The sequence below is a fragment of the Vidua macroura genome, chromosome 9, assembly GCF_024509145.1.
Source record: "Vidua macroura isolate BioBank_ID:100142 chromosome 9, ASM2450914v1, whole genome shotgun sequence".
In the NCBI taxonomy this organism is placed as follows: Eukaryota; Metazoa; Chordata; class Aves; order Passeriformes; family Viduidae; genus Vidua; species Vidua macroura.
The window spans coordinates 23,632,125-23,659,129 of record NC_071579.1 but is presented as its reverse complement, the minus strand read 5'-3'; the positions used below and the strand labels follow the sequence as shown (position 1 = coordinate 23,659,129).

Below are 27,005 nucleotides of genomic sequence, written 5' to 3'. Positions count from 1 at the left end.
CTTAGTTCCTGGCTTAGTCTTGCCCATTTTTCCAGAGAACCGATGTGTATAGATGTGTTAGAAATTTTGAAGAATTAATAATGAAAGTATTTTAAAAGCTTAAAAAAAATGTTAGCTAGGTTATTCTTTAAAGAGATGTCCAAATACTTTGAGTTCTAAAATGTATTAATTACTAATGCTGGCTGTGACATTTCAACAAAATCTTCCTTATGAGTACAGTAGATAATTCTTACACACTTCAGAGATAAAAGCAGAATAAGAGACTCACAGCTTCTTTTTGTAAAAAAGCAAGTTTAGAGCTTCTTTCCCTTTTGTAAATTTTTGTTAATTCAGTTTAAATTCTGCCAGCTACAAAAAAATTGTAGTGGTTAAAATGGTTATCAAATAATCTTGTCTAAACATTTAATTTGACAGCTGATCTACTTCTTGGTGAGATGGGATAAATTGACCCATTAGAAAGGGTATTTATAAGGAAATTTTCATTCCACACACAGTTTTCAGTCCATATATGTTCTTGTTTAGAGTAGATAAACAAATTGCAGCTTCTAATGAGTAGGGAGCCTCCTGTGGCTGTTATTTTTGCTTTTACAGCTTGATTGATACATGTGTAGATATAGTCTGACCTGGATTTAGTCTGGAAGTTTTGTGTGTTCTTTGAAACAAAAAGCCAGAGATACAGTTTCTGACCAGACTGTTAGATTGTCTCTGACTTAAAAGTAAACAGAATTTTAGTGAACCACAATGCATTCAGCTTGTCTGTGTTACTGGATGTTTATGCAAAGATCATTTCTGACATCTGTTAATACTGTTAATACTATACCAATGTAGAGATTGAGAGATGGAAATGCACTTCTGAAAGTTATGGGAATATGTGTTGTTACTGCTGGTCATGATCTAGCCATTGCATTACAATGTAGAATTTGGGCATAAAAATCTGCTTAGCTAATGTAGCATCTTTAGGAGCAGCAACAACAAATGCAACAGTAATTGCACAACAAGTTGCTCCTTGCAGCTTGCTTTGCAATTACTGTTTCATTTGTTGTAGCGGCTTCTGAAGCCCATGGACAGAGGTTTTTTCATTCATTCAGTCAAGGAGAGCTGCTCTCAAAGCTTTTGCTAACCATGTTCAGAAATTCAGACTATGTAGGTTTTGATACTTCAGATAAAAAGAATGCATTATTCAGTGCTCACAGTTGGAATAAAACTGACTATGATCTGAAGGTTCAGCATCCTTCAAAATATAGTGATAGGGCTTTTTTTTAGCTTGCTTTACATGTTACATAGTTCATTTGCATTCTAGATTGTTTATCTGTATTTAAATCAGAGATTATGGCAATATGTAGTGGTACCTGCATAAATTCCTTTTAATTAAGTTTTTACTTCACTGAATCCAGTAGGCCTGGATTACAACTCGATTTATACCTGAAATATTGCAGTATTCATAACAAAGGAAATGTTCTTTGGCTAGTGGAAAAGGTATTAATTTTTAATATGTAGCTCAAGAGATCAGTCACGTGAAGCAGGCTGTAAATATGTACTTAGTGATTTACCTGCTAATTTCTAAGTGTTTACACACTGAGTGGTACTGTGATTACTGGGGCAGTGTGATATTCCTAGGTGGTGGGGATTGCAGTGGGAAAGAATTATCAGCTGATGTCATCAATAGTGCTTTTGTTAATGAATGGTGACCATTAGCAAAACCAAAGGTGGGGTATCAGCATATCCTTAGCAGAAAAGCTGTGTGCATTTATGCTTTTTTAAAGTCACAACCTTAAAGCAGCTGTGGTAGGATGCATTAGCCTGAAGACATCTAGAAAGTTAGCCAGGAATTGCAGTGCATGAAGTAGTAGAGGAGTCAAAACATTCCTTTCCACAAAGTCAGCAGTATTGGAAAGCTGTCACAGGAAAACTGAATGAAAAATGGTTTTGTTAAGTCGTACCAAGTAGTTCAGAAGGGAAGAGAACTGATGGCAGTGAAACGAGTGTGTTCTTTCTGGCTAATCGAGATGGCCAATAGCTCACAGTCAAGCAATCCATGAAGGTCACACTCAGCCACGCAGGGAAAGCAAGAGGGGTCTGTCTTCGGATCTGTCTGAGCTGCGAGCTGCCCCTTTGTGGAAGCCTGGAGAACAGCACTGGGCAGCTGAGAGCTGGGAATGGAAGAGTGCAACCCTGGAGCTGTGGAGAGAAACTTCTTGTCAGAGTCATACTGCACCCTAATTTTAGTACAGGCAATAAATATTGTGCAGATCAGGATATTTCTGAGGTTTGAAGGGGATGTATTTAATGCATGCTCTGAGTGCCACAGAATCTATTTGATAGTGTGGGATGCACATTTTTAAGTTAGAGTGAAAAGAGTAAAGCTGTTGAGCTCCCTATGCAATGTATTTAAAAAAAAAACAACTCATAGAACGCAGTAGACAGTGACAACATATTGAAATAGTGCCACTGTTCTCATTGTTGGCAGATTTTAAGATCTGTTGCATCTCAGATTTAACTGAATCCTGTTTGTGCATGAGTTATTTTACTAGTGACTTGAAGCTGGCTTCAGAAGTCCAGTGGGTCAAAGGAACCTGTATGTTTTAATGTTCTGACAGTATCTTGCTAGTGCTACTTGGTAGAAGTTTCTTCTCAGGATTGTTTTTGTAAAGACTCTCACTTCACAGTGTTTGTCCCTGACTGATAAGAGAGCTTCAAGAACAACATTCCGAGTAACAAAAACTTATCTTGAAGTCTTTGCTCTTCAGCCAAATGGCCAGTATACTCAAAGGGATACTGCAGAGAGTATCTAGGGCAAAACAGCAAGTGATCCTGCACTGTAATAAATTGGCTGCTTTTGCTTCTTTTTCTTGTTATTGTTGCTAAATTGGTGCAGTGATGGACATTTCAGGGCCCTAGGAAATAAATAATTTTCATTCTCACTCTAAACAAAACTATTGCATGGTGATCATCTTCTTCACACAGGGAAGCTTCCTGTCAAGTGATTGGAAGCCTCTCTTTGTGGCATGCAGTGTTCCCCTAAGAAGTGTCATTTTAATTGGGATTTTTTTTATTTCCCATTTGTGGGTAGCTGTAAGATGAATGGCATTACACAGTGGTGATTCCAATTAATGAAGGGAAATGCTGGATTTTCTCTTTAATCTCTTAATGGTGTTTTACTGAAGGATGGTGCCCATGATCCAGAATTGTGTGTGATTTGGGGAAAACAGAGGATGCCAGGGGAAAAACGATGGGGGTTGAAATAAATCTGTTGAGACTGTTGTTGGAGAGTGAAGAAGAAAAGAAAATCTATACAACAGCCAATGTTGTTGCATGTTTATTTCAATACTTGCAAGCAACCCCATCTCATGCCTTACCATTTACTGCCCTGTATTTTGTGTTCTCTTCAATACAGCCAAGCCCATGGAAAGCCAACAGAAGTGAACACAAACCAGGCTCGCTGTCCTCCACCCGTGACTCTGCCTTTACCAGTCCAGTGTCTGTAACCAAACCAGCGGTACTGGCAAGTGGCTCAGTCCTCACCTCTCCCAAAGAGGTAAGGGTTGGGCTTGGGGATAGGGTGGGAGCTTTTGTCACTATCACCAACTACAGCATAAACATGGTAAGGCCCTCTCTGCTTGGTACCTACCTTTGCACCCTTGAGGGATGACTCACTTGTACATTCTTAGCACATTCTGCCACATCAGTGATACACTAGAAGAAATAAAAATGGGGTTTGTCTGGCTGTAAAGCCATTGGTGTTTGTTCAACTGTATTAGAATTTCCTTCCAGTAGAAAAAAAAGTACTAATGCTTTAAATGGTGTTGTGTAACAAGACATGCGTCAGCTTGGTGTTATGGGTGTGCAGATACCAAGAACTGCTGTGAATAGGCAGGCAAAGTGATTCCCATTTTGTTTTTCAGTATAGGAAAGGAAGGGGAAGGAAGGTGATCTGCCTAATTTCCTTTCTGTGGAACAACAGCACAAGCACTCATATCTGAGGTGGCTAAAGGAGTTTAACACGTGTACATATGACTTTTCAGCTACAGTATCTCCTTTTAATTTTGACATTGGAAGGAGGTAGTCTGCTGAGATGGAAACTGACGTGCCCCTAGTTTTGGTCTGAAGTATAGAGAGAACCTTGAAATACACATCTCTTAATATTTCAGCAGTAACTGTGACAGAGCTAAAGGAAAAAAAAAAAAAAGAACAAAAATAGAACAGACTGTGATAAATTCCTGGCCAATGCAGCTGCTTTTTACAGGTTTGACTTTATGATCTGGGAAGTCTTTTCCAACCTTAATGATTTTGTGATTCTGTAAATGATGATTCACAACATCTGAAATTAGCTTGTTTTAACTGTAGAATTGGGGGACTTTTCCAGTTGTGCACTTGTCTTGTTCTGCTATAGGCATTACTTCTAAAATAAGGCCTTGTAATCTTTGTGATTCTCTGCTTTGTAGACTTTACTTTGCAGCAACCTGCACTTTTCTGTCTTAGCCACAGCTGAGTGTACAAGCAGTCATTAAAGAAAATAGTTAATGCACAGGCACCTGTCACTTTGACAGATAGATCTTACACTCTGTTCCTTTCTCTTACCTTGCTTTTCTCTCTCTTTAGACCAAGTTCTTTGTGCTGCTGACAACTTTCCTTCTGTGTAATGCACAGCACAGTATGGACAGTGTAAATATGTAAACTTCAGCCTTTCACCTCAGCAGACAGGAGAGAGGCATTACTTTGTGTCATACAGGAGTAATGAAAGTGTTTCCTTCACCTGCCCCCAAGAAGGTCTTCTGTGAAACTCCAGTCAGTGAAGATGTTTGGTACCAACCTGAGAGCTAAACTTAAAGGGCTTAAGAATTCCTTTCAGCTAAACTGGACACTTGTAATACATTTCTCTTTGAATCTGTTGGAGATTTACCGTATGAAAACACAGGTCTGTGGCTAGCAGATAGTACTGCAGTCCTGGTTCTCCAGGACTACTACACATAGTCTCCAGCTTTTTGTTTCTGAAAGGAGACTAATGCACTTCCTGCAGAAGTGGTAAAAATAGCACCATTATTCATAGAAGACCACAGTGTGTTGAAAACTAAAAGGGTGCCAAGTAGTACTGGCCCTGTCCCCACAAGCCAGTGTAAGACATCCAAGCTTACAATACAGCCTGAGTTGTTAAATTCAGGATTACTTTTCTGTAAGAGTAGCCATCTGTGTTACATAGACAGACATCAGAACAAATCTGAGGTGATGCATAGTGCTCTCCTTCATAAAACGGAAGCACCCAAAAAAAAAGCAACACCAAAAGACCGAGATGCCTTGATGTTTCAGTCAAAGGGCTAAGCTTACTTTAGAAGAGATGCCAGTTTACTATTTTAGTGCTAAAGAAGAATATTTCGTGAAACATAACCCTTCTACAGAAAGTTAAAACCAGAATTGAGGTGAAATTCATTTCCTTTCAGAAATCTGTTGTTTCTAAACTTTAGCTGTAACTGTCTTCCCCTGATGTGTAGAAATTAAGTTTTAATACCTCTGTTGTTTATTAGAGATTAAAACAGTCACTAGCAAAGAGTTCAAGTTGAGTATTTCAAATTACCAGAAGACATCTAATTTTAGTCTCCTTTGTTCATTGTTACCTTCTGTCACTGCAGTCAAACTGATAATTACATTGAGAGCTTAATTTCACTCTTGTGTTGGCTTTTTATTCTGATAGTTGCAGTCACTCATTAGGTCTGTTACAACTGCTTATTTGTTTCTTACTGTGTTGAATTAGACAAAATCTGGAAGGTCTGCCTGAGAAATTACTTCCAGGCTGCACTTACTTCCTTGCAGGCATTATTTCACACCAGTGTTTCACATGCAACAGCCATTAGAAATATAAGCAGCAATTGCTGCCTTGTTTTTGGTCTAGTTCCCTTGATCTTTGCTCAGAGCACTGAGTGTGATAAAAATTTTTGGCACAGGAGATTCATTTTGAAGGGCCTGAATTTGCAGCCTTCCCCCGCAGTTTAAAAAAGTATGTGGGGAGAGAAACACTGCAAACTTCAGGAAATTTTACTGGTTTAATCTTGATTTTTAAAAAATCAAAGCATGCACATGAAGAAAAAGTGCATGCAAGATTCAGGTGTCAGTTATCCATAATAATGATTTAATTCCTCGTTGTTTTAGAGTAGCCAGACATGAACTCCAGCAGGAGGTTAAGATACTGGGAACTTTCCCATAACATGTTCTTAGATTCCTTTTGTGTGCCCAGTCAAAGCATGGAACAGATAAAATTGAAAGCTCACCTTGGTTAGCAGTGCTCCTATTGCAGGATCCTGGTCAGATACTGCCAGTGGGCCTGGTTCACAGACTCCAGATTAAGAAAGCTTCAACATTGTGGAAGAGCACAGGAGGTTTCCTTGTGTTCCTGCATTGAGCTGAGCAGATTTCCCACAGGCTCCAGGGTTGTCCGTGTCTGACTCCACACTGAACCATCTGGGCTGAGAGCAGCACTTGGCAGCATTCTCTTCGGGGAGGATTCCAAGGCTGTGGCTGCCTGTTCCGCACCCGGTTGTGGTTAGTTAAGGATGTGACCACTCCCTGAAGGGAGATTACCTCCCCATAGCTTAATTTCAGGGTAGAGTCTGTCAGGATGACTTAAAACACAAATTTGAAGTGAGTCTGATCTGCTTAATTTGCTAATTTTTGTAGGGCAGGAATCCTGCATGAAGTTTTTTGCCCTAATACTCTGTTGTAGGCACCAGCTTGCTCGAGAGAGTTACATTACAAAGGAACAAAATAAACATATTCATGGCCATATGAATTGACTCCTAGGGGAAGAAAAGAAATTGAGTTAATAATAGATGGGAGAAGTGAATGTGCAACACCCACTAGTATTTTGATGGGAAATTGATATTAGGTTGGGGTTTTTTGAGGGGTTGAGAGCCACCCAAGGAGTGTTTGAAAGGTGTAAGCACAGCCACTGAAGAGGCCTCAGGTTCGCAGCAGTGCAGTTTGATTTTTGTGTTCTCCCTCCCTGTGCAGAGTCCTTCCAGCACCACCCCTCCCATCGAGATCTGCTCCTCACGCCTGACAAAGCTGATGCGCCGGACCACTGATAAAAAGAGCGAATTCCTGAAGGCACTGAAGGATGATAGAAATGGGGAGATAACAGAAAACAGGGAATGTGACAAGCTGGATGATGTAAGATCACTGTCCTTGCTGTGTATACAATCATTACTGTTGAAGGAGTTGGGGCTGAAAAAGCCCTAAGCAGTGTATGTAATTCAGGCTCTGGAAGAGGAAGGGAATGACTCCCACTGGTCTGGCACACATGCCAGTGGAAATAGTGCACAGCAGTGATGGAGGGAGATGTGTAGCACAGTGAAATGCAAGTGGATAAGTAATAAATGAAGTGGAAGGGAAGGTTACAGATGTTGAAGGTCATCTAGATTTTTTGCAAGGATTCTCTAAGGAGAGGAACAGTATCATATCTTAACATCTTAGGTTGCTTTCCAACTTCCCTGTCAAACCGCATTCACAGAAAAGTAGAATTTTGTGCTTCTGAAAGGTGCAGGAATGTGGGTCAAGCCTCAGACCAGATGCCCCAAATGCATAGATCTGTGCCTTAATGTGTATGTAAAGTGTGTCTTTAGTAGCATTTAATTCTCATTGTTTTCTTGCTGTCACTCTGAGCTGCTGGTGATGGCTTTGCAATGCCGGCACTCACTCCCTTGGCACAGCAGCACAGGCCGTCCTTCGTCCTGTGTTGTTCTGTCACAGCCAGGTACATGTTGCTGCAGCTTCTGTAAAAAACACTGGCTCAAGGTGAAAGGCTTGGCTGGACTTCCAAAGGCAGAAGTTTGAACTTGGAACTGTGCTGTTGGCACGGTCTGTGCAAGCACACTTCAATGGTTTTATTTTTCTTTAGATGGAGAGCAACAGCACACCAGAACCAAAGGAAAACTGGGAAGAGAACTGCCATCAGAATGGCCTTTCTCTCCCTTTGCCGGAGGAGGGGGAAAACCTCTCCCATTCATTGGAAGCAGAACACAGGTGAGTAAATGGCAGAATAAAGTGTCTGGTGTAATGAAGAGTGAATCCTTGGGCTGTGTGAGGAGAAAGAAACAATTTTGAAGAAAACTATTTTTGGGAAGCAGCAGTAGCTGTGTGTGTACAGGGAGGGAGGTATGTGTGCTTTGTGACTAGTGCTGGACTGGGTGGGGTCTTATTGAAAGTAAAACAAGACACCAATGACAGGTGAGCCAAGGCCTTACCAAGGTCTGTAATTAAATTCCAGTCCTTCTTTAATGCCACATCCCCATGTGTTAATGCTGCCTAGAGATATTTATCTGCCCACGGTGGGAGTCAGCATGAACCAAGGGTGATTCCGGTTAATTTGCAAGCAGGTGTCCTAAATGTAATGATTTGAAGACACACACCACACTTTGCACTTAGAATATTCCTGTGCTGCTTTACATGCTGTAAAAAAGCAGAGGAGAGTTAAGAAAATGTTTACCTGGTATCTCAGGCTGTATCTCACTTACATGAGTAAGCAGTGTGTATCTGGTGCAAGCAGATAGTAAGGTTCAGGAGATTCTGAGCTGTGATACTGGTTTGGTTGTCTCATGTCCTCCTTCAGTGTCCTTGAGTTAGAATTTCAAATCCCTGTCTTCCACCAGGCTGGTTATGTACCCATTGTACAGGACTGCTGATGGTTAAATATTTGTAAAAGACATTGAAAAAGGGTGGGTAAACACAAAGGATTGTTGAAGTGGTCTGTGATAGAGAAGATTCCCTGGTGAATTTGGAGTGATTTACTATGAAACCTTGTTTTTCATGGATAAAGTGTTCTTTCCTTTGCCATTGTTCCCTTGCTTTAGTTCCCATGCCCCTTTATTTTCTCCACAATCAGGTTATTGAAAGAAATGGGATGGCAGGAATATCCTGAAAATGATGAAAACTACCTTCCCCTCACCGAGGATGAGCTCAAAGAGTTCCAGATTAAATCAGAGCAGGTATGTTTACAGCTCTTGCTACTTGTGACTGCTCTTCTTTCTCTCCTTTCTCAAGGGCTTGTTTTTAAGGGTGTTCAAAAGGACCAAGCATTTAAGGGAGATTGTAGTAGATGGATGATTCTGCATTATCCATGTGTGTATGCACAGTTAAATGTGGCATTTGTGTCCACCACAGAGGGTTGGTGACAGTTACTCTCCACACTTCTGCTCCTTTTAAAACTTACTTTCATTCCTACAGCGAAGAAGAAACGGATTTGGGAAGAATGGATTTCTTCAAGGCCGCAGATCCAGCCTGTTGTTCCACTGGGGAAGCACTTTTAAGACAAAGATTGAGGACTCAGACACAGAAACAAGTAGCAGCGAAACGTCAGATGACGATGCCTGAAACTGGGCACAATAAAATTAAAATAAATAAAACCAACCCAATAAACTCAGTTCATAGTTCAACACGTGTTTGGGGTTGTATAAACTAAACAGAGTTTATTCTGTCTCCAGTCTGTTCAGTTTTTTCTTTGTTGTTGATACTTCATGCACAAGGGAAATAATTGTATCCCAAAGAAGAGAGAAATTGGCTTCTTTAGCTTTTTCTTTTGGTTTTGCCCTAATGCTTACTAGAAGTTTGTGCAGCTAGCAAATTTTGACAAAAATCCCTTGTGGGGCAGTGCACAAGTTCAGTCGTGTGAGCAGGACACAAGTGGCTGACTGATCTCTGCAACAACAAGCTTCTAACAGTGCCGCCGCATTGCCCAGCGCGCGGTAAAGGTGTGCTAAAACAATCATTGTCAATGACAAAATGGCTTTTGAAGTTCTAATTATGTTAAATTAATGCTAATAACATGAATATTTTATTTTATTTTATTTTTTTGGCGGCTCGGGGAGCTTCATCACTTAACCAGGCGTTTGTGGTTTTCTTTTTTTTTTTTTTTTTTTTGGGTACAGCTGTAAAATATTTGGATATAGGAATTGTTTGTGTTCTTCTTCTTGCAGCCTTGATATTCAGGGTGGATTGTAAAATATAAATTTTTTGTGAGATTTCAAAGATTAAGATTATTTTGATAACATTATTTACAGATTTTAAAAAGTGACTATCACATTGAGTCTGTATGAGGGGGAAAAACTACTGCATCAAAAATAACTAACTTGGAATAAATATTTTGCATCAGTTTGCCAATTCTAATTGTCTTTCTTATGTAAGAGGAGCTTTCCTCTAAGGGACCTGCAACTTTGGGGGTTCAGTAGCACTGGGGATAAACAGTTTCTTCTCCCGCTTTATTTTTCCTCTTGGCAAACATTGCTGTAGTGCTCAGACTGCAGGAGCTGAACTCTTCCTTTAAAAAGGGAGAGGGAGAACAATGCTGAGATGAAGTCCTTGTTTGGGGATTTTTTTTAAAGAAAATAATTCAAAATTATCTTCTACTAAAGCAGTTTGCTTTTTTTTCCGCTTCATACAAAATGATGAAGCTCAACCGGTCGGTGTCACTTGTTCCTAGTGCAATGCTGCTGTTTATGTTCACAACGTGGCAAGGGAATGTCTGAATCCAAAGCTGTTTTCATTGAAATCTTTTTTAAAAATTCATGAAAACATTTCTATTAGATTAAAAAGAATTTTACAAACAACTCAGTTGTGGCCTAAGCTATTTTAGTGTCTGGTGTAAGTTCAGCTTGTGCACAAAGGTTTTGGATTGGAAGGTGCTCCAGGGTTGTGCAGTGTTTGCAGGAGGGTTGGACGGAGTCACACAACACCTGGTCTCGCTGACCTGCGGGGCTTTGTCCCAAGGTTGTGCTTGTGTGTTCTTAATCCTGGCCAGGCAGAGAGGACAGAGGTGTAAGAAAATGATAATGTTTAGTCCTGAATCTTTGCATCGGGGTTCAAGGGTGTACGCTCAGCATTATCAGGTGTAACTCTGCTACCTGTGCCTGCAGCTCCTGCTGGCTCTGTGATGAATCCCAGAGGAGAGGAGCAGTGGGGCATTTCTTCATCCCTGTGCTCTGGAAACCAGGGTCCAGGGGCTGAGGCTGCCTGGGAGTGCTTGGGGCAGTGCTGGGGCTCCCGTATGACTTTGCACAAACCATGTTGTTTCTTCTGAATATTCAAACACTGCTTTTGTCTGGAAGAGCCTATCCCTTTTTTTTTTTTTTTTTTAAAGTTTCATTTCCTATATCCATTTAAACCAAGTTATGGAGATCTGAGTGCACTGATCTCAAGAAATGGGGTAAATTTAAAAACCCCTCCACCTCAGATACATGCTGACAGCCATTTGGAATGGGGGAATTGGATTGCTGAGCACTCTGGAGCGGGACCGGCTTGCCCTGGGACAGCATGGCCTGGCCTGTGTGTGCCAGGAGCTCCTTTGTGCTTCATACTAGATGTTGTGCCCCAACCCTTCTGTGGGCTGTGCAGGGTTTAAACATTGATGAAACTTTGGAAGTGGCAGTGGCAGCCCCTGGGTGAGCCTGGCCAGGCAAGTCCCCATCCCTCAAATGGTAGCTTTTTCCTGAGCAAATAATGAGTCCGTGGCAGGTACCACTGGCAATGAGGTGAGGGGAAAAGCTTGAGGGACTTGCCAAGCAGAGCTGAGGTGAGTGCAAGGATGGACTGCAGGGAGCCTTTTTGGGAAAAAGGGCAGGGCCTGGACAACACCTGTGGCAAGAAAGGGCAGAAGGAGCTATTTCACCTCTGTGTGGAGGTTCCCCTTAGCTTAAAGTCTGCTAAGGAGCAGCTAAGTGGGAGCTGCCGCAAGGCGGGCAAGGGGCACTCCTGGACAGCCCCAGGGCAAGCATGCCTGTCAGTGACCACTCTGTAACCACAGAGGGACGCGGGGCAGCTGGGCCTCCCTCATCTTCTTTTCTGTGGATTCTGTGGATTCTGTGGATTCTGAGCTCTGGTGGCTCAGCGACATTTTTTCCCCATTCCGGGGCCCGTGGTAAACAGTGGGAATGTCCAGGGCTGGGAGTGCGGCCCTCCCTGCCCAGCCCAGCGTCCAGCATAGCAACAGTGGTTTCAAACACTGCAGCCGCCGCCACCAGCAGGTCTGTGCAAACTTCCAGCCTGTTCCGGGGTGCCAGCCCCGGGGGGGGACCCCCCGAGTGATTCCACCCGCTCTGCTTTCCAGGGTGTTGGACATGGGAACCTTCCTCTGCCCCCGCTGCCGCTTGCCGTTCAGATCCCGACCGCTGCTGCGGGTGCACCTGGAGAAGCTGTGCCTCGGGCCCACGGCACCCAGCAGCTCCTGCCTGCATGGGGGGAACCCTCTGCCTGTGGAGGGAGCACAGGGCACGGCAAGGAAACCACAGGACATCTCGGTAGTGTGGCGCTGGGTCTGGCACAGAATGGGGACGGGGACAGGTGCTGGGCTGGGAAACTGGGTATCACATCCTGGATCCAGCTTGGTCTGAGCTGGTCTGAGCCTTCATCTTCCCGTTCCTGCACCACACAGGCAACCCTTGGTGCTTATTTTGCCAAAACCAGAAAAGTATATTATTGGGGGAGGGATTGGGGGAGGATGGGAGTGTCACCCTTTTCTTCCCTTTGTGTCTGTGAGGTCGGGGTGTCCCAAAAGACAGACAAGGCTGAGCCACGCCATCACTTTGTGCCTCGTGGTGTCCCACCTGCTGTGTGGGGACAGCGGGGACCAGGGCGGGTGCGGGGAGCTCCCCTGGGGGATGTGCTCACCCCCCGCGAGAGGGCCCTGCTCCGCACAGCCGACCCCACTTGTAGGAGGCTGCCAGTGGAGGTACGGTGAATCCTGAATGCCAGGGTGGGCACCAGCAGCCCTACGGCTCCCCAGGACTGGGGGCCAGCCCCTCCTTCCCGTTGAACCCCGTGTGCCGCAGGGAGTGCCCCCCCGGCAGCCGCTCCCACTGCAGGGGCACCAGGAGCCGCCGCAGGAGCTGCTGGAAGCCCACGAACGCCAGGTGGCCGAGATCCGGGCCAGGACCCGGCAGCTGGAGCAGCAGAGAGAGGGTAGGCTCTGGCAGTGGTTTTGGGGCGATGGGGAGGCACATGTGGGATGCAGTAACCCCCCGAGAGTGGGGCTGTGGGGGCCGTGCTGAGCCCCCAGCCCCTCACGGTCCTTCAGGGCTGTGCCAGCAGCTGGCGACACTGGGGGCCAGGGCACCCCTGGGCCCCCAGCCCGAGCAGGGGCAGCCTGAGCCGAGCCAAGGCCCACGGGACCAGGCTGGACAGGTCCGAACAGCACAGCACAGGTGAGCCCTGGCCTGAGGGGTCACAGCACAGAGCCCCGGCCCTGTGGGGTGCTCTCCATCAAGGCTCCCTCACCCGCCATTTGCCCGTCTCCTCCCCAGGGTCACCCTACACCTCGACACCCTCCTGCCGCCCGCAGGGCCGCTCGCGGCCGAGGCCAGGTGAGGGTCTGGGCCACGGTGGCTCCGAGCGGAGTGCCCGGCCGAGCCCTGGCAATGGCTGATCCGGGGCTCCGGCAGGGCGCTGCGATTGTCCTACCTGCGCTCCGGGGGACACGACCCGGCCATCCTGGACCAGCTTCTCCACCTCCAGCTGGAGGCCACGGTGCTGGAGAAAGGAACTGCGGGGCTGCGCAGGGGCAGGCGGATGGGTAAGCGCCAACACCAGGCCCAGGCCTGTCCCCCTCAGGGACCATGGCCCCCAGGCAGCACCTGAGGCACCCCGGCTATGCCAGCAGAGCCCCCCAGCACTGGCACACACGGTCTGGATGCGGCGCTGCTGGCGGTGGAGCTGGAGAACCGGCGCCTGGAAGATGAACTCTTGGCACTGAAGGTCAGAAGGGAGAGGAGAGCAGATGCTGGTAGGTGATGGGTCCCCCATCTGCACCCCACAGCCCCTGGCTGCCTCTGTGGTTGCAGCATCAGAGCTCTGGGCTGGAGATAGCTCCTGGAAATGCTGGCAGGTAGAGGGGGGGGCTGCAGCTCGGGGTGGACTCTGCAGTGAGCAGGGAGAGTCCCGGTCCACTGAACGTGGGCCTGGTGAGGTGCCAGGAAAACGGCTGCTGTAAACCCCACGGTGACCAAATCCTGTTGCCCAGGCTCACGGGCAGCCCAGAGGCACACGGAGGAACTGGCCCGGCTCCAGGCAGAGGTGGGAATGCTGCGATGCCACGCAGAGCAGACAAGGCCATGGCTGCACCCTCCTGTCTTCCCACACCTTGTAGCCCCACCACTGCCATCAACTCTTGCTGTGCCACAACTTTTCATGGTAAGAGCCTCAGTCCAGAGCGATTTCCAGCTCTCCAAGCAGGGCAGAGGGAGTTGGGACTGGGCCACCAATTGAGACGGGATGATGGGTGTGGGGGTACAAGCTTGGGTGCATTTGGGAACAGCTCCCATTGCTACACTTGGGTATAGAGCCACTAGGGCAGGAGGTGAGTCCCCACTAGTGCTGGACCAGGGGTGTGATTTGCTCTGCACACCCAATGCCACATGTGAGGGGATGGCCAGGCAGCTCCCCCTCTGCCAGGACACTCCTCCCCCTGACATCACTTTTTTCCTTTCCCAGGAGCCCCCCGGGCCAGCACTGGGGCCTGGCAGACCCACAGCCCATGTGCCCCCCGGACTCCCCCTCACCCCCTTTGTGGCCCTGGAGGACCCTCCTCCTGCTCAGGAGCCTCCAGCTCAAGACAGGGCTCCCCAGAGGTGAGCCAGGAATAGGCCATGGCCCCACTGGACTGCCCTGCCACCCCCTCCTACCCCTTCAGTGGCAAACTGGGCCTTCAGTAACTGTTGGGGTGATGAAGGCAAAACCTGTGTTCAAGCTGCAGAGATGGGTTCAGGGACCAGCTGTGCAGCTGGTACCAGGATCCCACAGTGCTGGGGTGGGTGGAAGTGTATGGGATCACTGCTGGGACCAAGAGGCTCTGGGCATTTCATCAGGAAAAGAACAGGCAAACCTCCAAGCCAGCAGCAAACTGACACAGCTCAGGCTCCACCTCAGGACAGAGCCCACAGCCAGAAAAGGTTTAACCACTCCTTCTCACAATGGTGGTTAGGGGACAGGCAGAGGGCACAGAGGGGCACAATAAATTCCCTGCCCTCAGGCGCATCCCCACATCCAGCCCTCTGTAGGGAAAGCCTAAACCAGGGCATGCACAGCTCAGCCCTGGGAACCAGCAAAAACCACAGCCAACTTCCCAAAGTGTCAGAGGCCCTGTGCTACATGTTTAATAAAAGGCTTCAGCTCATTGCTCTTCACTTCTTGGCTCTTTTTATACACACACAACCCAGGGCAGGGTCCCAGCCCCACCTGGGCACTCAAGCTGGCTCAGGGGACAGCCCTGCCCCTGCCTCCAACCATCAGCACATGCTCCTGCACCCCCTCCTGGGTGCAAAGTAGAGGCTTTTTTTTTTTGAGCAGAGATAAAAATACACAGCAACAAAGCCCAGGATGTTACAAAGCTCCTCCTTTATCAGCATTCCTCACCATCTTTAGGCTGCTCAAAGTTGAGGGAGGCACTATCAGAACCCACTTCAGGCTCAGCCTTGAATGAACAAAACACAGCCCCAGCTGTGACAAGGCCCCAGCAGAAGAAAAAAAAGGTAGGTCAGGTCCCTGGACAAGTGACGTTCAGGCAATGCTCTCTTTCCCTGCAGCAGCCAGCCCTGCCTGGCCCATCTGACCCTCTGCTCCTAAGGAGGCAGATGTGGGTGGAAGTGCTGAAGTTAAAGGGAGCATGAGCCTAGCAGTGGGCCAGGGCTGAGACCTGCAGCCCAGGGGGACAGCCAGCAGCAGAGGCTGGAACCTGTCACAGGAGGAAGGTCGAAATAGGGACTATTTGCTTACAATCTTTATTGAAGTCATACAAAAGTTGCCAAAAAGTGAAAAAATACACTATATACAAAACCATTTTCCTTGTAAGGAGAGGAGTGTCCAAGGTTAAAGAATCATTATCATACTGTGCTTTCAACTGCAGCCCCTGATTCTGCTTGTGGCCTTTTCTCTGTCTAAAAGAGAAGATAAGGGTTTGTTTTTAAAAGTCAATACACAGTCTTACAGCACCAACTCATGCAGCAGCCCAAGGGTTCTGTGATTTGAAGACTTAACTATGTGAACTTTGCCAGTCTCCAGAGCCCAACACTACCCTAAAGCATTGATAGTAACAAGTACAGCCCAGGGGTAAGTAATAAAACCAAGGAACATTAAAATTTGGGGGAAGACCCTGTGCTGGAGTTGAGCCCAGCAAAAAAAACACCCAGAACCTGTCTCTGTCCCACCCCACAGGTGACAAGGCTCCACAGCTGGATCTGTCCAGCCCACACAGGGTCAGCACCACAGCACAACATGCATCCTGCCCACCAGAAATAGTCTCATCTCATCTGGGAAATCTTGTGAAGGACAGCAGGCAATAAAACCAGGGCATCTACCAGGCACAGAACCGTCCCTGAACAGAGAGGGGGGAAGTAAAATAAAAAGCACAGCCCAGACTCCTGGCTCAGCTGCCCACCTCCTCTTCCATTTTTTCTGCAACCTCATTTCCACGGGGGACAGGGTCCCCACCACCACCATTGACAGCTGGTTCTGGTTTAGATTTCTTGGCTTCATTGTCTCCCTGATGAGTGTCCTCCTCTGGTTTCCTCTGAAGACAAAATTGTTTATAATCTCCACTGAGTACAAATCAAAGTTTGTATCTTTTTGAAAAATTTAGCATTAGATGTCACTGCACATCATCTACCCAACCTCTGCTTGCCAGGCTCAGGACAGACTCCCCAGTGTTGGGATTTAACCAGAGCTTTGAGGCTCTGACACCCAAGTCTTGACCACAGTGACACTTTACAGCCAGGATCTCCAGAGCTGAGTTATCTGTAGTTACAGTCTGGTAAAGAAGGGTGCAACCACTGAGCCTGTAACAGTTCCAGGGTAGACTTAGGGCATCCACAACATTTGAAATCACCTAAAGAAGCTCCAAATCACTCCAGGCACACCTGAACTGACAGACCAATGGAACAGAAGCAACATAAAACTGAGAGTATCTCCTACAAGATCTTAGTTTTTAGCAGCAAACACTTCCAGAGAACACACAATGCTTAAAGGAACCAAGTTCTCAATATGTGATCTCTTAAAGAGGCAGTTTATAATTACCACCAGTGTGGCTTTACTATTTATTAGAAGTCCAAGTCCCAGTTTCCTCTTGGAAAGAAGGGAACCCAGCCCAGCCTGGTTGCCTGCCTTTTCCTTGGGATCTGCAGGTGACCCTGCTGCTCTTGAGGGGCCTCAGCAGAGGAAACTCTTATTTTAGGGAACACCTCCAGAAGCCATACAACTGGGTCAGATTTACATCAGTGTGGGTTCAGGCAGGGTGCTGAACCACCAAGAATGGTCTCCTGGAGGCCAGATGGTTCCCAGACTGATTGGCTCCCAGTAGAAAAGAGTTTCATATGCTACTGGTTTTACTTTTGGAGTGTTTTCCCATTATACAACTAAGTTAAGAAAAAATACTTTAAAGACAAATCCTATTATTACACAGAGCAAGCTAGTGGTACTTTAACAAACTGCTTGTTTAACAAGTAATTTCTGGACTCACCTTTTTCCTGACTAAATGAGAGATGTCTGTTACACACTGAGATGCACCATCAGCTCCTTTCCTTACTGGAATCTGTTACAAGACAGACACTGACACATGAGCAAACACAACCAGTAACCCTTAGAGCAGACAAGAATTAACAACGTTCATTTTAGATTAACTTACTGTGGACACAGAACCACTGTCTTCACTTTGTGCAAAGCCAGATGTAGTTCCAACCTTAAGAAAAGCAGAAAAAAACAGACTGTGGCAGACAATACATATGAACTTAGTGAGATACAGAAAGCCCAAGTCCTTCACATCCCAACACTGGGTTCTGCACTTCTGTACAGGACAGATGCAATGTGCGCTCCACATTTGCCTGACCTATCATTTCCAGCCCTGATACAATAAATGCCACAGAAGCCCATCAAATTCCTATTTAGTTTGGAACAATCAGTATCAGGCCTCTTAGTAAATATCCTCTTTAGATGTCACCTGCCTCAGTTTCCTTCTCACAACCACAGCCTGGTAACACCTGTGAGCAACCACCAGTCCCTGATCAAGTCTGAGTTCCTCCCATTACTGATTTGTTCTACATTCCACTGGAAGAAGGGTTGGATCAAAAGGAAATCACAGGACACACTCACCAGAGTTGCTTTTAGTCCTAGCTCAGCTACTTTTGCACTCTTCTGTGACTCCTTTGAATCTTCTATCTTCTCTTTAATTTCAGGAAGCAGTCCCTTCAGTTCTTCTATCTCCTTCTCGTCCTCAGGGGACCCAGTGTCTGTCTTCTTTATTCGCTCAGTCAGTATTGCTGGGATGAAACAGTTATCAGGTCAAAACACCTCGAGACAAAGTAACTGTCCAGTTACCACCATCCAGAGGCAACTATCTGCTAACAAACAGTTCTACCAATTCTGCCCCGGTGTAGTCTCACCACTTTCAGATAAAACAGGACACAACAGACAATGAGCACACCTCGCTACTTAGCCTTGTGAAAACTCACTAGGCAGCTTAAGAATTCCACATACCCAGTCTCTTGTCTATGACTTCCATGGACTTCCCAAACTGCAGCACGGCCTCGTCGAAGTCGCTGTTGTAGTGGTAGGCCAGGGCAAGCTGGTAGTGGCTCTCGGCCAGCAGCCGGTCGTGAGCCTCCAGGTACTTCTGCTGCAGGGCCAGGCAGGCCTGGAACTCCTCTATTGCCTGCGTGTAGTTTTCTACAGGAGAAAGCCCCAAGGTCTTTACAAATCTCAGTAATTATCCGCAGCAGCACCATCTAAACCCTGGTTTGGTTACTCCGTGTTTTGTTCCACATCATACAGTCTGCAAACAGAACCACCACTGAACACAGCAGTGCTGGGCTGCTTTCAGACCATCAGGTGACAACTCTGCCTCCCCTGAGAGACTGTCTAGGCCTATGGAGAACCAGCTCCTCTGGTTCTCTCAACAAGTGCGTTGTCTAATTTCAGCACAGAAAACTGAGCAGCCAAGTCAAAGCAGGCACCAAATCCTCCTGCTTTACCTTCTACCAAGAACTGAACGTAATTGGTCCCAACTGCAACACGGATCTGGAGCTAAGGACAGTGCCACCTTCCTGCCAAGCCCTCCCCGAATGTGCTCTAGTGACATAAGACACAACCCTTGTTCTGTAGCCTGGCCCAGAAACCTGTTGGGTTATTTCCAACGCCTGCCCCAGAGAAAGTGTACATTTGGATTTAACAAGATTAGAATACATTTTTAAATTAAAGACAAGTGAGTGATTACAAGGCACAAACCTGGGGTTTGCCTCCCACTCCTTTTTTCTGCTGCGTAACACAAGAGCCTTTCCTGACTATAGCCTAGAATTTGGGAAGGTCGAAGGAAGTCAACTATTTTTCATGACAATTTCACCAAGTATCTCAAGTTCACAAACAAGGTTTGGTCACTTCAGAAAGCAGAAGACAAGGCTGGCAACACATTGCTTCTTATTCAAACTTTTTTTCCACTGCTCTGCAAAAGCACAGACTATCCTATTTAAGGCACCAACCATTACTTGCAAAGCTTCTCACATGGCTGCAACTATCATGATCTAATTTGTTCTCATCCTGACAGCTTTAACTCACATCTGCTCATTTTAAAGTACAAAACCCAGTGACAGAAAGTAGAACCAAACACTTTGCACGTGAGAATTACCATTACTTACCAGATTCAATGCTAACTTCTCCTAACTTCAGATGAGCTTGAGCTGCATGGAGCTGAGCTTCTTTTGTTTCTTGTCTACAGCAAGAAGACAAAAATAGTTTTCAAATCCTGATCAGAGCATGCCACATTCTCTAACTGGCTATACCACCATCTAATTTACAATGAGCTTCTGTGGCATACACTCAAATTAGAACTTTAGCCTTTACCTCTTGTAAATGACTTTTGCTAACTCCAGCATGTCCCAGGCTAGCTCAAGATTGCCAATTTCATCCTCCTCACTTTCCTGTAAAGACCAGAAGTGCATGACAGATTAAGTGACTTGGTCATAGACCACAAACACCACCAATAAATTCCCACCCAGTGCTATCAAGGAATCCATTTCTGCAAGAGGTAAACATTTCATAACTAGAAGAAAAAAAAAAAAAGAAAAAAATATGCAGAAGAGGTTATTGCATCAACCAAGACTTTGCCTGGAGTAAAAATGTTTAAATGGAACATGAACTCACATTGTTTTGTGACATGCTTTGATTTTTTTTTCAGAAATAACAGGGCACCAAGCACCACTATTATCCCAAGAGCAAGATCTTGGTTAAGGTTCTCTTTAGATGAACCAAATAAAGTTGATGGTCCAGCTTTTTAAAATGAGCCTTTGAACTTTGTTAGCATGATCTGAAAAAGGGACAGACAGTTATCTTGAATGCTTAGTGCCACTCTACAAGGCTTCAGATTTTTCCAGGTGTTTTGACTACTACATCAATGTACATCTCAGGTTTGAGGAGCACTACACTTCTCAAACAATTCCCATCCTCTGGACAACCAGACAAGCAATTAACTCTTCCAAGTAACTCCAGTGACAGGCTGGAACAGCTCTCCCTGCCTGCCCCACCAGGCCACGTTAGCTCAGTACACCACAAGCATTTCCGTCAGAGCAGCTGAACAAACCCAAGTCTACAGACACAGCTGAGCAAGATGCTACAATGCAGACAAGGCCTAACACTGGCCAATATTGGCTTTCAGAAGTATTTTCCTACACAGAACTAAATGAAACACAAGTGAGCTTTTAGAAGGACATCAACATCATATTTAGGCCTAATACTGCATCCTTCCATGAGCACTGGTGTCAGACCTCAGCAACCTCACCTTGTCTTCCACTGTCAATTCATTCTCCTTATCATCGTCAGCTTTATCATTTTCTTTATCTTCCTCTTCAGATTCTTCTGTTTCTAGAAGGCAAGTAGATGCATGAGGACACTTCTGGTTACTCTGCTTGCTCAACATGGAGTCAGGCAGAGTATGTTATATCCAACCCTTATCCTCTCAGTGACAGGTTAGAGGTGTGATGTAAGAGCAGATACATTCAAGTCTCAGCATGAGCAGCCATCTTGCTGAAACTGTTCAGCACTGTAGACTAAAGCAGTCCATAAGTTCAACTTCTTACTATCTACAACAGAAACTTACACAGAATTCAGTTCTCACAAATCTGTTGTCAGCTCCCACTGAAGCCACAAGATCCTGAGCAGCCCTAAAGGCACTGGCCAGCTGCTGATCTTCATGCTACAGAAAGTTAAGTGTTTTCAGCAAGATAGCTGCCAAGCTGAACACAAATTAGTCTGTTTCTCAGTTCATGATCCTCATGTCAGGCATTTAAGTGTCAATGTTAATGAACCTCCTCTTGTGTAGTACTAATTTGACTTTTGACACTGTGCAGAAGCATCACGTCATCTGCTCTACCAGCAAAAGACATTTGGGGAAAATGTACAGTAAAGGAATATGGCTAATAGCTTCAGAGCACTGGCTGGTCTGCAGGCTGAAGTCACACAATCTCTGGCTATTCCAGAAGAGAAGCTTGATTGGCAGGGACTAGAGAGCCTGTGAACTCACTAGTCTAACTCCCAGCACACACCCACCAGTGAGAGGGCCAAACCTGTGAACATGAAGACACTTGTATAAAAGTAAACAGAAGAGGTGTCAGAACTCTTAAGATTTAAGTAGTGGGAGGAGTTTGGAATGACACAGCACCAGGCCGGGATGTTCCAGAGGGTCCTCACACTCCCAGACTTGGGGCAAAAAGCAGCAGTATGTGTGCATCAGCAGCCTTTCAGCACTGAGGGTGAGGAGCAGGTAACTACTCTTAGTTTATTTTCAGTCATCCTCTCTCCACACAGACATCCTGTTAGGGCACTGCTCCACCACTGAGTGTTCGCTGTGCTTAGCAGAACAAATCCTTCCAGGGTCCAGAACTGTTTAGTCTGAACATTTGCCACTCCTGAAGTAAGGCATTGTCTGTGAAGATGAGTTACTGACAAGCAAAGTTGCAATTACAGTTCATCAATTAACTTGTGCAATAGAAGGCACGGGCCCACTAAGGCCACAAAGTACTGCTGCAGCAAAGGGTGCAAGCCTTGCTGGGTGCAAGTCTTACTTCAACAGAGCCCTGGAAGCGGCTACAATAAAGCAGGGAAGCAGAAGGGCAGAAGCTGGACAGCCAGAAGACTGTACTAGAGCAGCAATAAGCCTTCAGCAAAACAAGTTTAGATTTTCCAACTGAATTTTCGCTAGCAATGACCATCAGAAAGACTCAACTGAAGAGTTCCTTTCCTCCACCAGAAGTAAACTTACTACTTTATGTGTTCAGCTGTTCTTGTTTTTTCACCACCATTTTAAAATAAAACACAGCTATTACCAGAGGCAATTTGTGCTTCAAGTTATGTGAAGGTTAGTGCAATACACCCAGATGCATGCAAGTGAACATCCATTCAGTATTCTCCACCAGCCTAGCCATTACTTACACATTTCACAGGGCTGTCAGTTTGCTTTCAAGACTTGCTTTGCAGTTAGTTAAGCGTTAGTCTAGAGAAACTGAGACTATTCACTATTCCTTGAAACTTTACTTGTATGTAAAGTCCTTCAAGAGCCCCTTTACTGTGCCTTTTCCTTATTCTAAGGCAAACAGAAAATTCTGAATGGAACACTTTTTACCCATTGTTAGCCAAATCCATCAAGTCATCCACCCACAAGTACTTTTCTCCTCTCAGTGTTACCTTCTCCCTCTTCCATCAGGTCATCTTTCTCTTCTTTTTCTACCTTAGCACCTTCACCCTCTTCCATCAGGTCATCTTTCTTTTCCTCTTTCTCTACCTTAGCAGCAACTCCAGCCTTTTCTTTCATGTCATTAGGTGGCTCTTTGCCCTCTGTGGGCACAGGTTCCTTTGAGGACTCTGTCTCTTTAGATTCACCTGATTTCTCTTCTGTAACTGTCTCTATTGCCTCTTGTTTCTCTTCTGCCTTCTTCTGTTCAGCCACCTCTGCATCCCCTTCTGCAGCTTCTTTCTGTTCCACAGCAGCTGTTGCCTGTGCTTCTGCCTTCTCTTCCACAGCTGTCTCTGCCTGCCCTTCTACAGCCTCTCCCTTCTCCACAGCTGGCTCTTTTTCTGTTGCTTCTGCTGCTTGTTCTCCCATCTCTCCCTTCTCTTCCACAGCCACTTCTCCTGCTTCAGCCTCTTCTCCAGCTGCTTTTCCCTCCTTGTCTGACACTTCTGCTGCTCTCTCCTTCTCCTCAGTTGCCTTCTCTACCTTGTCCTCAGGCACCATCTTCTGCTCTTTTTCTACCTCCTCTTCCACAGCTGCCTCCTCTTTCACAGGCACCTGCTTCTTCTGCTCTTCTGAAGTTTCTTCTTTTCCCACAGAAATCTCAGTCTTCTCTTCGGCCTCTTTGGGCTTCGCATCCTTGTCAGCAGCTGCTTCATTGGGTTCTTCTTCTCTAATCTCTTTCATTTCAACATCCTCTTCTTTGATTTCCTTCTCAGAGAGTACTGTAGACTCTTCCGTGGACTTTTTGGCCTCTTCCTTTTCCCCCATGGCGTTATAAACCTGTTCTCTCAACTCCTCCCTTGCTTCTTCTACATGATTGAGGAAGCATAAACATTTCTTCGAGTTTAGTGATAAAGACATTAACGGGCACTGACAACACCACCCTCAAGACCCTCCAGTGTGTTGGTAACTTTGTTACCAAGTTGGATGGACACTCCTAAAAGCTTCATTTTCCAAGTACAAGGAATTAGGAGACAACCAACATAGCTGCTTGATCTAAGCAAGTCCCTTCCCCTTCCCCAGACTGCAGCATTGCAAGCGGCCGCTCAAGCAGTGTGCAGTTGTGCAGCGATTTTAGTCACAGCTAAGCAAGAGGTGCCAGTGCTTTAACAGTCTGGATGGACAGGAATTCCTGTATCCCCTCCAGCTGCAGGCAGCATAAAATAGCCACTGTTCTTGGGACTTTGTACAGAGGCTCTGACCTCTGGAACTACACACACTGTACTGCTACAAGGTTACAAAGCAGTTGGAGTCAGCGGTGAAGCTTAAGAAAGCAAGTTTGAATGCAGTGTTCAGGACACAGACACCTGGTGACCCTTTACACATGCTTTCAGTGACCAGCTCCTTGCAGATGTTTTACAGATTCTGCTCATCTTTAAGCAAGACTAAAAAAAAAACCAAACAGAAACAGAGTCCATTCAGACTGCCAAGAGTTTCAATAGAATGATTCAGCCTACCCAAGATACCAATGGACTAAACTTGGATCATTCCAACAAGAAAACACAGCCTGGAGCCTCTATGTCAGGGCAGGCAGCTTTACATACCATCAGCAGCTGGCAATGCAGAGTCATCTTCTGCTTTTTCTCCTTCCTCTTCCACCTGCACCCCTTCTAAGGCATTTCCCAGCACACCATTTTCCATTCTAAAGGGAATAGGAGTTTGTTATCCCTTGGATTTTGTAGTACTGTAATTTGAACTGCACAAGCTGCAATGCCACAGCCCATCCCACCCAAGGCAATCCTGTCCATGAAGGAGTGAAATCCTGTTGCACCAGATACACTCTTCAGCAAATGACAAACTGTCACCCTACCTTGCCAACTCCAGGAGAGATTTTCCATAATAAAAAAAAGCTTCTGCACACTCATCCGCTGTCTCACCGTACTTTTTACCCCTACAAAAATAATGAAGAATTATTTGCCTGTGCTTTAGATTTGGATATGTGAACTTGAACATTAAATATTCCTTGACAAAAGGATCACTTTCTTGGCTCATTTCCTGTTGCTTTAAGCAAATACTGAGTGCTTCTCTCAGTTAGATATGGCTCTCAAACTGAGGAAACCCAACTGAGGAAATTAATCTGTAACCCAAACAGTAGCATTCAAAGAGACTGGTCAAGACTAGTGAAGAAGTTACTAGAGAAGACACCTGCATAATAAACTACCAAATCCCCTTCCCTCCTTAGGAAACTCTGCTGGCAATGCCTATCACAAAAGCCACCTAAACTGCATACCAACTACAGCATTGTCCAACTCTTGGGTGACTTTACTTTGCTCCCTCCACAGCTGCATTATCAATTATAAACATTTTAGCTAAAAATCCCAATCTTTCTTGCATAATCCACATCGGAACAGCCAAGCTGAAGCCCAAGCCCAGCAAAATCACACACAATGTTCTACTACTCACAGTAAGCTCGCAGCTTCCTGGAATGCATTCACAGCAGCTGGAATATTTCCCATTACCAAGTGCTTCTGTCCCAAACCCAATAGTTTCTTTGATTCTCCATCCACATCCATACTGCAGGAAGGGGAAATAAATCAAATAAAGGATTCTGTTAGTTTTCACAATAATTTTAGCTTTCAAAACCTAGTCTGCTTTATGGAATAGTGAGTTGCATACGTCGGATGTTGCATGGTCGGAACTGTCAGAGCAGGTGGGATTTGTTTGGTTTTGTTTGTGTAAATCTGAAACAACCAATAGTTCCAATAACCAAGGGAAACCAGGTAAATTTATCCAATCACTGCAACAAGTATCAGAATCTGCTGTGACAAAGCCTGCTAAAAAATATACTTTAGGAGTTGCATACCAACACACCACGGAGCACCAGTGCTCCAGACTCCAATGCTAAATCAAGAAAAAGAAGAATAAACTCAAGTTAAAACTTTTCATAGCACAGCATGGTGCATCTGAGAAGAATGACAGATGCAAGTGTCAGTTTCAACTCAGTGCCTCTTGCATAGCTTCATTTCCAGAAGGTCCAGCCCAGCATCTCAGACTGGGACAAGAGGAGCTGCCCACAAAGGATCATCATCTATCACATGCCAGCTGCATACTGGTGCCTCTCCAGCACTAATTAAAATCCCAAAAACTTCAAGAACAGCTGGTATTTTTGTATGTATCAGTCCCTGAAAAGGCCTCGCTACACTATATTTGTGCAAACCACTGGTGAGCACAGGTTTTCAGCACTTACATCACACATGGGAGTTAAACCCCAAATGTAAGGAGTGATCTGAAGGGTGACCTTTGTGTTTCACACAGTAACTCCAGGATTTTGTGTTATTTGATATTGACAATCCCAACTCCCATCTCACCTGTCTGTTTTGTCTGTGGATGTGGAAGGAGCTGCCAGTTCCTCTTCCATCCTGCAAACAGAAAACCGAAAGTTCTTTTTAATCACGTTTAGAACCGGCCACCCATTTGACGGCACCAGCTGAGCTCTCGGGGGTGCGAAACCAGCACCAGGAGCCTGGATTAGAGGTGCCCATCCACCCCGAGCGTGCTCGGGCCCCTGTTTGGTGTTTTTGGCTCGAAGGGAGGCTCTGAGGGGCTCTGTCAGCCCCGGCCCGGCCGGTCCCGCGCAGACAATGGGGCCTTTCCCGCCTTCCGCCGGCCCCGCCCCCGCCCTTGGCGCCAAACCCCGGCGGCGGCTCCTCACGGGCCGCCGGTCACGTGACGCCGCTCCCCCCAGCCCGCCCCGCGGCGTCGGCTGCCCCCAACAAAGATGGCGGCGGCCGCGCAGCGGTCACGTGGTGGCTCCGCGCGAGCCGCGCGGGCCCAGCTGGCGCCGGAGGAGCGGGGCGGCGGCACGTACCACCGTCGGCGGTGGGGGGGGGACAGCGGAGGCAGGTACCACAAGCGGCGAGGGGGGGGGACGGGGGACGCAGGTACCACCGCCGGCGACGAGGAAAGGGGGGGAGGAGGGAGTGCAGCTTCGCCTGCCCGACCAGCACCCCCAGCCCTCCCCGCTAAGGAAATCCGGCCCACCGCCCCCCTACCCCCCATCCCCTCCGGTACCCTGCGGGCCGAAGGCGCCCCCCCCTCTCCCCTGGATGCCCCCCGTCCCCGACACGCACACACCGTAACCGGGGCCAGCTCGCGCGGCCCTACCTAGTCTGGGAGGCCGGCGCGGGCTCAACGCAGGGGGGAGCGGCGATGGCCGAGGATTGCATAGAAGCTGCTGGAGAGAGGGGCGGCGGCGGCAGAGTGCAGCCCCCTGCCCCTCCGGCTGGCTATATACCCCCGAGGACACGCCCCGGCCCGCCTGGCGGCG

The 27,005-nt window shown here is 46.5% G+C and overlaps 3 protein-coding genes across 4 annotated transcripts in view; 2 read left to right on the top strand and 1 right to left on the bottom strand.

The window, feature by feature from the left end:
- Window positions 1–10,143, top strand: part of GPBP1L1 (GC-rich promoter binding protein 1 like 1) — a 32,090-nt gene extending 21,947 nt beyond the window's left edge. Inside the window, exons 8-12 of the mRNA XM_053984654.1 lie at window positions 3,395–3,535; window positions 7,000–7,158; window positions 7,886–8,010; window positions 8,870–8,972; window positions 9,211–10,143. Of these exons, the coding sequence (XP_053840629.1) occupies window positions 3,395–3,535; window positions 7,000–7,158; window positions 7,886–8,010; window positions 8,870–8,972; window positions 9,211–9,357 (675 nt within the window). The 3' untranslated portion in view covers window positions 9,358–10,143. The remainder of the gene's footprint in view (window positions 1–3,394; window positions 3,536–6,999; window positions 7,159–7,885; window positions 8,011–8,869; window positions 8,973–9,210) is intronic.
- A 1,728-nt stretch (window positions 10,144–11,871) lies between these two features.
- Window positions 11,872–15,155, top strand: CCDC17 (coiled-coil domain containing 17). The gene is made up of 10 exons (XM_053984575.1): window positions 11,872–12,002; window positions 12,086–12,275; window positions 12,515–12,706; window positions 12,807–12,936; window positions 13,052–13,178; window positions 13,278–13,337; window positions 13,416–13,546; window positions 13,631–13,756; window positions 13,994–14,163; window positions 14,464–15,155. The coding sequence occupies exons 2-10, from the start codon at window positions 12,096–12,098 to the stop codon at window positions 14,602–14,604; spliced, it is 1,257 nt and encodes a 418-aa protein (XP_053840550.1). The 5' UTR covers window positions 11,872–12,002; window positions 12,086–12,095; the 3' UTR covers window positions 14,605–15,155.
- A 578-nt stretch (window positions 15,156–15,733) lies between these two features.
- On the bottom strand, window positions 15,734–26,984 carry NASP (nuclear autoantigenic sperm protein). 2 transcript variants are annotated; one of them, XM_053984573.1, is made up of 15 exons: window positions 26,843–26,984; window positions 26,047–26,097; window positions 25,142–25,252; window positions 24,549–24,629; window positions 24,283–24,380; window positions 22,690–23,547; window positions 20,789–20,871; window positions 19,855–19,931; window positions 19,650–19,723; window positions 18,496–18,684; window positions 18,112–18,278; window positions 17,648–17,701; window positions 17,483–17,554; window positions 16,406–16,537; window positions 15,734–15,905 (listed from the first exon to the last, which is right to left on the bottom strand). In XM_053984573.1, the coding sequence occupies exons 1-15, from the start codon at window positions 26,902–26,904 to the stop codon at window positions 15,852–15,854; spliced, it is 2,163 nt and encodes a 720-aa protein (XP_053840548.1). In that variant the 5' UTR covers window positions 26,905–26,984; the 3' UTR covers window positions 15,734–15,851. The 2 variants fall into 2 exon arrangements, with proteins under 2 accessions (XP_053840548.1, XP_053840549.1); XM_053984574.1 differs by lacking the exon at window positions 16,406–16,537.
- Between the last annotated feature and the right edge of the window lie 21 nt (window positions 26,985–27,005).